Here is a 10,273-nt window from a genome sequence, read left to right as displayed (position 1 = left end):
CGCTCTTCCTGCCAAAGCCCCATAATGACGGTTGCCACGTTCAATCCAAACAACCCCTGGCTTTCGAAGCTCTCCCGCTTCCAGACTCAGGGAGGCCAGTCTCTGAGGGCTTACTGGCAAGTGCCGTCCTCTCCCACCCACCACGCGTGCCATGGGGTGCGGGGGCGGGCTGGAACGTAGGGTCAGCCTTGGGACCACAGCCTCGGGCACAGGACCTGTCCTTGGCTGTTCACCCCTGAGCCCCGCTCCTTCCTCTGTCTGGATGGGGTCCTCTGAGATCACAGGATCTGACCTGGACGGTCTTGAGCTCATGTTATTATCCTACCCGCGGTTGGCAGAGCCCTGGAGCCGAGTGGAGGGGCTGCGGGGACCACTGCGAGGAGGAGGGGGAAGGGCAGAGGGGCGGAGACCCTCACCCAGAGCAGCTCTGCTTTTCCTCTGTGCACTGGGCTTCCTCCCGTGTAAGATTAAAGAGGGAAAAAGGTATCCGGGGCATTAAAAAATGTTAGAAAGCCACTGATCTAACATGGGTTCTACCCAGTACAAAACTCCAGTTGATAAAACCTTTGATGAATTGCCAGTTATCCAGTCTGTTTGAACACGTCTCACATTGGGGGGATGACTACCTTGCAGAGCCGTCTGCCTCTCTGGGGCATAATACACAGCTCTAGGGATGCACTGCAGGCGGGCGACACGCAAGGCCCTCGGCTAGAGGCCAGGCATGAAGAGAAATAAGACCCCTGCTGCCCAGGGCAGTCCTACGAGGAGGCAGCACCTGCCTTTCGGCAGGAACCAACAGAGTTTTCTTTCCTTTTTGTTGTCATTGCAGCTTATTCATTCAGCAAGTTCTTTCTGGGTGCCGCTTGTCCGCCGGGCCTGTTGTACGAGCTGGGGACGTGGCCATGAACGTGGCACGCAAGGACCCTGTTCTCAAGGGCTGACATTCCACTGCGGCAGACAATGCAGGCTAAAATAAAAGATGATCTCAGCCCGTACTGAGTGCTGAGAAGGAAGCCAGCCGGATGGGACGATGTACTGGGGGGAATTTATATCCGCCAAGGTGGCCAAGGACACAGAGACTTGAAAGGGGAGGATGAGCAATCTGTGAAGATCTAGGCTGGGGAGAGTCTTCCAGGCAAGGGAGGGGCAGCGCCAGGCCTGGCGCGTGTGTGTGTGTGTGTGTGTGTGTGTGTGTGTGTGTGTGTGTGTGTGTGTGTGTGTGTGTGTGTGTGTGTGTGTGTGTGTGTGTGTGTGTGTGTGTGTGTGTGTGTGTGTGTGTGTGTGTGTGTGTACTGAGCGGAGGGGGCGGGGCAGCTGGGAGAAGAGGCAGAGGGGCAGGGTCCTGCTGGGCCTCAGGGGCCCTGGTAAGAGCCCGGAGTTTATTCTGTGAGCGATGGAAGCCACTGGGGGCTGTAAGCAGGAGAACAGGAGATGAGGTTTCTATGTTATGGACAGCACGTTGGTTGCGGGGTGGGGCTTGGGTGGGGTACACACTGGAGGCAGGGAGACCGCTTGGGAGGTTACTGAACAGCCGGATGAGCCCTGGACTGGAGCAGTGGCCAGAAAGATGGGCAGACGTGGCAGTAGGCAGGAGGCCTTCTGGAGACACAGGTGACAGGACTGACTGATGGAGTGACTGCGGGTGGGCGGGAGAGGGAGAAGAAACCAGGAAGACACGTGGGCTCTTGGTCTGAGCAGCTGTGGGAGTGGTGCTAGCCTCTCAGTGGGATGAAGATCACTGGGCTTGGGGAGGAGGTGCAGGGCATGCCAGGGGGACAGAAATGTGGCACCCTTATCAGACATGACTTTCTGCGGTGCTCATGAGACAACAGAGGGGAGGTGTCCGGGAGGCAGCTGGGACGGTGCTGGGCTGGGCATATACATTTGGGCACCATCAACCACAGAGCAGGAGGCCGATGGTGGCCAGTGTATTCTGGGAGATGGCGGTGGTGGTCCAGGCCCTGATGTAAATGCTCCACTTGATATTATGGGCAGGAGCTTTTCCAGCAAAGAGCAAAGGAGAGGGAGGACCTGCTAAGCCACCGACTCAAGGGGCAGGGCTGGGGAGAGGGAGAGAGAGAGATTTAGGAGCTGCACACTGCCCCAGGGCATGAGGAGCCAGCCTGTAGGGCGTTGTGTCCAAACGTCCAGACCAGAGGGACCATCCCAGACTCTGACCTCAGATCCCAATCAGGGCACATTCACAAGCCCCAAACACACTCTGTCTGGCTCAGACATCAGCCTGCCAGATTCAATCCTATCAGATTAACAGTTTTTGGCACTGTTCCTATAAATCGGATTTAGAGGACATCAAAATCTTCATTAAAAAAAAAAACAAAACCCTGAAGCAGCAATCAGGCATCTACCAAACGCTCAATCAGTGAGTATTAGGTTGAATTCTAGTCTCTAAATTTGGGGATTAATAGATAAGGTCAAGGACAGGGAAGAAAACTAAGGGACTGACCAAATCAGATCTGAGAGGGTCAGAAGAAGTGAAATCATTGTGTTGGGGAAAGCCAGGCTGAAGAATTTTGACCATGACTAACTCCAAGGGCAATAACAGAATGTAGGGGGCCAGCATTTAAGATCTCCTTAGGAGGCCTCCACCCGAGGAAGGGAAAGCAGCTTTAGATCATGAGGAATAAAGACAAAGAATGGTCTGACCCTGGAGTAGGTTTACAGATCTTCACAGGAGGCCACTGGGCCAGAGGTACTTTCTTGTCTTGAGATTGACCTCAGACTCTGAGCCTTCAGCAAGGAAGAATCTGGGCAGGAGAAAGAGTATTAATACCAAGGTCACAGAATTAGGCCCTTGCTGAGACCAAGCCCAGGGTTGTCTCAACCAGACTGCCCAGAGGGTTAGCAATGTCTGCAAGGATTTCTAACTCGGAAATACTAAAAACGAGCATGGACTTCCCTGGCGGCACAGTGGTTAAGAATCCGCCTGCCAGTGCAGGGGACACAGGTTCTATCCCTGGTCCGGGAAGATCCTACATGCCGCGGAGCAACTAAGCCCATGTGCCACAACTACCGAGCCTGCGCTCTAGGACCCACGAGCCACAACTACTGAGCCTGTGTGCCACAACTACTGAAGCCACAAGCCTAGAGCCCGTGCTCCGCAACAAGAGAAGCCACCACAATGATAAGCCCGTGCACCAAAAGGAAGAGTAGCCCCCGCTCGCCAGAGCTAGAGAAAGCCTGTGCGCAGCAATGAAGACCCAATGCAGCCAAAACAAACACACAAAGAAAAAAAACAAAAAAAACACGAGCGTGCGCGCGCACACACACACACACACACACACACACACACACACACACTCTACCCAGGCCATGAAACAAGAGCTGACAACTAGAAAGCAGACAGTCCCAGACTGTTACAGAGGTATCAGACATCATTTTAGTTCAACCCCTTCATTTTGTAGATGGGAAATCTACAAGGTTAAGTGACTTCCCCAAGTCCTAAGGCTATTCAGAGGCAAAAATATTAGATAAGCAAAGTTCCATGAATTCTTGCACTGGGTTTCCTTCAGGCTAGTTAATCTCATTAGCTATTCTTTAGCCACCTTGGCCAGGAGAAAGTGACCCATGTGCCCACCTCCCTGGCAAGAGAGAAGGAATGATTGCTATTAGCATCCCAGGCTTCCTTTTTTGGTTCTGATCAGGCAGCAGGCAATCAGAATGGCAGCCAACAGCTCTCTCCGCGCATCAGGGCCTGACAGGAGGGGCTTTCTGGACGCCTCTTCCATTTATCTGTCCTTAGCAGGGGCAAACCGAGTGCGCTCAGACTCAGGTTGTGCCAGAAATGCTCTGGCTACCAGGGACTTGGCATTTCTCAAAAAGAACGTCCACCAAGGGTCTAAGTTGATCTCACCCCTCCCACGCTGTGGTTTGGGCCGATGGTCTGGGAAGGAAAAGACTACAAAAAAGAAACTGTCTAAAAGTGAACACGCTCAATGTTTTATTTCTAACTCTCTGAAGGCAGACAGCTTTCGTCTTAAGCATGTTCTTTAGGAGTTTAGGTCTTCCCACTAAGTAGAAAAATTCTGACAGCTACATTTTCTATGTGCAAACAAGACTCTATCTCTGAAAGGATGAACGAAATTTAGCTATTAGGAAAGCCCCAACTTCTTTCTCATATGACAAAAAATTATGAGCTTAAAGAACTTTACAAAACATACCCTCTTGCAGTTCTAAACGCGGAACTCTGCTTCCAGCCCTCTGCGTCATCTTGTTTAGTTGATGTACATCATTGTGATGATTGTGAAGACATAATTCCTGTTTTGTGTTCGGCTTTTTTCCTTACTTATTTCTACCAATTTGCTTACTAATCTAGTGTCCTAATTAATGGACATTTGGATTATTTCTGTTTCCCACCCCCCCCAGAAAATCACTAGATCTGATACAGACTGCTTGTATCCCCCAGAATCCATATGCTGAACCCCCAATGTGATGGTACTCGGAGGTGGGACCTAGGGGAGGCAATTAGGTTTAATGAGGTCATGACAGTGGGAGCCCCCATGATGAGGTTAGGGCTCTCATAAGAAGAGGAAGACACCAGAGTGTCCTCTGTGCTGTGTGAGGACACAGCAAAAAGGCAGCTGTCAGCTGGCTGGGAAGTGGGTTCTCACCAGGAACCGAATCTGCCAGTACGTTGATCTTGGACTCTCAGCCTCCAGAACTGGGAGAAATAAATGTCTGTTGTTTTAACCAGTCAATCTACAGTACTTTGTTATAGCAGCCCGAGTGGACTCAAAGTGGTATGAACAACTGCCAGATATCGGTTAGCCTCCACTAAACTGGCTTCTGTTAAGAGAACAGAAAGGTGGAGTCGTGCTGACATCACGAAGGTCAGGACATGAAAAAAAAAAAGAAAAGAAAAGAAAATACAATAAAGAAAAAAAAATAAATGAAGCTCAGGACAGATGATGGGGGATGGGATTTACCTGCTTCTTGATCATTCTGGGAGGGCTAGGGGCTCTGCAGCTCCCGGGGGGCAGGCCTGCGGTGACAAGGCTGGTGACAAGATGGACCTTAACAGCAAGATAACTTCAGAAAAGGTGAACCAGGGCCCAGCTGCATGGCGAGGGCAGACAGAGGAGGCTCTGCAGCTCAATCAGACCAGCACCCCTAGAGTGCCCGAAAAACCAAGCCGTTTCCTGAGAAATTCCCCACTGGGTTCCTTTTTCCCGACACTGTATGTTGGAAAATTCCAAACCTACAGAGAAGTTGACAGAATAATACAATGAACACTCATACACCCTTTCACCTAGATTCACCAACCCTTAACATTTCTCCATCCATCTTTGTACTCTCTCTCCATACACACCCATGATCTGTGTGCGGGACTATTTGAATCATGACATGTTTATCCCTAAACATTTCAGCATGCACCTTCCTAAGAACAAGGACATTTTTCTACATGTCCAATGCCGGCATCACACTCAAGAAAGTGAGCATCGATACAATAAAATGATCTAATAAACCATTCATTTGACACAGGATCCAGTTATCTCCAAAATATTCTTTTTTTTTTAAGTCTTATTGTTACGATATTGCTCCTGTTTTATGTTTTGGTTTTTTGGCCTCCAGGTATGTGGGATCTTAGCTCCCCGACCAGGGATGGAACCTGCACCCCCTGCATTGGAAGGCGAAGTCTTAACCACTGGACCACTTGGGAAGTCCCCCAAATATTCTTTATAGCTCCCCACACCCCTGCTCCATCCCCCGACCCCAAATCCAGAATCCAATCAATGATCAGGCATTTCATTTGTCTTTCCTGTCTCTTTAGTCTCCTTCAATCTCGAACAGTCCCCCTGCCTGTGACATTGGCCAACTGCCTTATAGGAAGTCCCTACTCCATATCTGAGTAGACTGAGGGCCCGAGCACCAGGATGTCTGAGTCCTGTCACAGACAGAGCGATTTGACTCTAGTACTACTGAATGACACTTGACCCTTTGCCCATGACCACTGTTTGGTATCCTACAATACAGCCTTGCTAGAATCCACATCTCCATTAGGTAAGAGGCCTGCAAATCCTAAAATCCGAACCTATACCTCAGCACCCAAAAAGCACCGTTTCCTGGGCTTAAAAGGGACCAGCTCCTGTTCTTGACGTTGTGCTCCATAGTTCTTTGTGAGGGTGGGGCATGCTGGGGCATGCCCGCCCCCTCCCCTGCCCGCTCCCACACTAATCCCTCGGAGAGAAATGACAAGAGGTTTCACAATACAACTCTGCCCTCTGCTCGGCCTCTCTGCCCTGGCTGCTCTGCCCGCATTTCTTCAGTCCCAGTTCAGCCTCCCAGCTCATGGAGGCCCTTCATGCGATTTGGTTCTCCTGCGCCGAGGGGACGCTTCCCCATGACCCGCAGCCGCAGCGGAAGACTGCTTCCCTGGGCTCTGGATCCTTCTCAATAATCAGCTTTGTGAGCGTGGGCAGCAGCTGCCCCAGGCCTCCCAGGCCTCGCCAAGAAGGAAGGCGATTGGATTGGAATGGAAAAAGCAGGGGGGAGGGGAGAGGTGAGTTAAGCGCCACTCTCCGGGGGCTGGGGCTGTGCCTTCCCGCTCGCTCTCAGCAGCTGGGGCTGCCCCCCCCTCCACTCCCACTGCTGCGGCTCACTTAGGGAGAGGCTGGCTGAGGGCGTCTGTGCTGCTTTCCCAAACCCAGACTTGAGTTATTTTTCCCCAGTGGGCCTTCCGGTCTGCTCTCCAGGATTGGGCAGTGTGATCATCAGAAGAAAGCAGTGGGACCTGCTCTCGAAAATGCCCAAGTCCATTTCCAGACAATTCCTAGCAGCTCCTTTCGGGGTAATCCCACCACCGGGAAGGCGGGGGAATGGGTAACAGTGGATATTTGTGTCCCCCAGCACCTGGCCCAGGGCCTTGTGCACAGCTGGAGTCAACGTGGGCTTGCTAGCTCAGAGAAGGCTGGAGACCTGAACCCAAAAGGGAAGGGCGAGACCTCCAAAGGAGGAAGTGGACTTAAACTTAATTCTCCCGTTGGGTGGATCACGTCAGGACAGGCCGTGGAGAGGAAGGAGGGACGCACAAGCCTCAACCGTCACAGTCGTCTGCTGTGGCAGCGCACCGGCTCCGAGGCTGTGTCCACCACACCAGCCTCCGTAAGGTGCCTTGTCCTTCGAAGCCCCCACTCGCCCTCACAGGACCTGCTTTCTCCCAGCCAGAGGCAAACCAGGGCTGCTTTTTAAAGAACCACTAAACCCCTTACATAGATATCATATTGCCGAGAGCCTAGAGGCCTTGTAGAAAGTTCTTTCAGAAGTGCTGTAACCCAGAGGATGGAGATGACTGAGCACCACTAAAGGACATTTTATTTATTTATGTATTTATGTATTTATTTATTCATTTATTTTTGGCCGCGACATGTGGCATGCGGGATTTTAGTTCCCCGACCAGGGATCGAACCTGGGCCCCCTGCAGCGGGAGCGTGGAGTCTTAACCACTGGGCCGCCAGGGAATTCCATACAGAACATTTTAAACTTCAGTCCAGAAGCTGCTTCTGGGTGCAAAGTGGCCACTGTGTTAACTCTAGGAGCAGGGCTGACTGAGAGCAAGTGGCAGCCTGGGAACAGCCCCTATACCTCCCCTGTTCCCAAGAGAATCCTAAATATGGGAGCAAACCTAACACATCAGCACACGTCCAAACCCCATCTGCCATCACCACAGGTGAGATCAGCAAGAACCACAGGGCCTCGATGCTCCCTGGGATGAATACAGCAGCTCTCCTCAGGCTGGTCAGAATACACTCTAATGACACAATTAGTCACCCGCTTGTCAAGCAAAGCGCCTGCTCACAGGGGGTCTGGAACAATTACTCAGCAAAGAGAAATGCCTCCGCCCAGCCTCGCTGCTTCCTCCTCCCCGCAAGGGTTCTCTCCAGTATAAACCATTGTGTCCAGCAAAATTCAGAGTGGGAGCTGCAGACATGGTCACAACGCACCAAAGCAGCTTGCTCACAGTTTTGACCGTCCTGGCCATCCTCCCTTCCAAGAAAGGGACCTCAGGAGTCAGAACAAGGCCTTCTGATCAGGCTCTGGACCCTTGCTGGTGGCCTGGAAGGGCCAAGGGTGCTGAAGTCCTGGGAAGGTGCGTGGCTTCACGCCTGGCAACTAGGCTTCCAATCTAGAGAGATACGTCGGAAAAAGTGTATCGGGCTGGGCAGAGGAGTGCCCACAAGCCATGAGACGGCCATCTGGATATCCTGAAGCAAGACGGCGGCCGCGGGGTCAGGACAGAGCTGCTGGACTGCAGAAGCAGGAGGGAGGCTTTGGGGGTCTCAGCTGTGCCGCAGGAGGGCCTTACCCTGCTTCCTCACTGCACGCTGGCCCGACTGATCTGCAGCCCATGGGGGAGTGTGCAAAGCGCCGTGCAGTTTGGAAACGGCAATAAAAAGGATTGCAACTGTCCGGTGCCTTTCTTTCAGTCCCACCCAATGGGTTTCACAAATAAATGACTCAGGAATCTGGATTTCAAATTAGTCTAAAAAGAAAAGGCAGCTTTCCTTTTTTTCTTTCTTTTCTTTAAGTATTATATTTTCCACTATCAAGACAACTGTCATTGCAACCTTTGAAACAAGCCACATGCACGTGGATTTGGGAACCCGTGGGCTGGAGGGTGAGGGGTGGGGAGTGGGGTATGACCCGTGCCGGGGGAGGAGAGGCCAAGAAGAGGAAAGCCAGCCAGGCGACAAAACACAACTCCGACAGGCTCGGCGACACTTCGGGGAGGAGGGCGTTGAATCTGCACGCCGGGACCTTCCCTTCCTGCCGTCCGCGGGCTCCTGCCCTCCCTGAGGCAGCCCGGCTCAAGACTGGGGCCCAGGTTCTCGGCTCTGCCGGGGGCGCCAGGGGGCGCCGAGCCGCGGAGGGTACCTGGCTTCAGAGTGGGAAGGGGCGCCCGGGAGGGCGGGTCCGTACCTGCCTCTCCTCGGCGGCCTGCTCCTCTGCCTCCGCCGGCGCCGCCGCGGACTCGTCCGGCGGCGTGGGCTCGTCCGGCGGAGTGGGCTCCCCCGGCCCCTCGGGCGCGGCTGCCGGCTCCGCCGCACGGGGGCCGAGCGGCGCGGGCATCCCGCTGGCCTCGGCCGGGGTCGCGGACTCCGGGGGCGCGGGCGCCGGGGGGTCGGGGCTCGCGGCCGCCCCGCGCCTCACCAGCAGCCAGGCAAGCAGCAGCGCCAGCGCGGTGGCCAGCGCGGGGAGCGCGGCCAACAGCTCCGCCGGCGCCTCCATCGCGCCGCGGCCACCCGAGTGCCCGCCCGCTGGGACCCCGAGGGAGCGTGCTGCGCCGCGTCCCGCCTCGGGGCGGAGCCCCCGCCGCGCCCCGCCCCCTGCCCGCCCCCGACCTCCCAGGACCCGGGGTGGGGGTGACCCAAGATGCTGGGGACCAGAGCCCTGGCCCCTTGGGAACTGCTCCTGAGGCCCGAGAAGGGCCGAGCCCTCCCTGCCTCGGCAGGCCTGACGCTTTGGGCTTAGGATCCTTTTGAAAAGCAGTTTGAAATACCCAGTACTGCGGGGCCCTTTCGGCATCATTTCAGACCCGAGCAAGTCATCTTAGAGCACTTTGGAATTGCTAGCTGGGGAATGCTAAGGGCCAAGTAAAGACAGGAGGGTTCACTAGACGGTAGCTCTGGACTGCCCGTAAGACAATGAAAACACCAACTCTGCTTACTTTTAGCCACTTTATAGACACGTCACCAGCTGCTTTTACTCCTTGGGGTTGCTTTGATACTTTTTCACAAAGAGGACGTTTCTAGGTGCTGGCCGGTGAAGGCCCCTTCCCGGTCTGGACCCAGCGGCCTTCCACACAGGCCTCAGGGTATGGAGGCTGCCCCCAAAGACGGGCTTCAGGAATTCAGCACCACGTGCCGTGGGTCAACTCTATTTCCCCTACTGTCTTTCTTCTTCGCATAATTCTGGAATGTAGGAGGGTGGAATGAGGGGAAAGCCTACTGTTTTTGTTTCTCCAGACCCTTCCAGGGCTGTGTCACTGAACAGTGTATGCTGGAAACAAATGCACTGTAACCAAAAACTTTATTTCCTACCACTCGCAAACCCTGCTCTAGTTATTTTTAAAAAAACAAGGAGTGGACAAAGTTTGTAAGGTATCATGCCAAACACAGGCCTAATAGTGAAAAACCAGGGTCCCGGTTTTTGTTGAGGATGCATTTAATACTTTTTTAGAAAACGTACAGTGATATCTGATGTAAGCCAAGATGCTGGAAGGAGTGAGTGCCTCTTTTTTTTTTTTTTTTTTTTTTTT

The 10,273-nt window shown here is 53.4% G+C and overlaps 1 protein-coding gene across 1 annotated transcript in view; it reads right to left on the bottom strand.

The window, feature by feature from the left end:
* The window catches only part of MXRA7 (matrix remodeling associated 7), a 29,842-nt gene extending 20,599 nt beyond the window's left edge, over positions 1 to 9,243 (bottom strand). Inside the window, exon 1 of the mRNA XM_007454402.1 lies at positions 8,935 to 9,243. Coding sequence (XP_007454464.1) covers positions 8,935 to 9,243 — 309 coding nt within the window. The remainder of the gene's footprint in view (positions 1 to 8,934) is intronic.
* Positions 9,244 to 10,273: the final 1,030 nt, after the last annotated feature.

Source organism: Lipotes vexillifer, unplaced genomic scaffold (genome assembly GCF_000442215.2).
Source record: "Lipotes vexillifer unplaced genomic scaffold, Lipotes_vexillifer_v1.1 scaffold518, whole genome shotgun sequence".
NCBI classification, from domain to species: Eukaryota; Metazoa; Chordata; class Mammalia; order Artiodactyla; family Lipotidae; genus Lipotes; species Lipotes vexillifer.
Note: the sequence above shows the minus strand (reverse complement) of the source record. Positions and strands in the feature narration are given on the sequence as shown.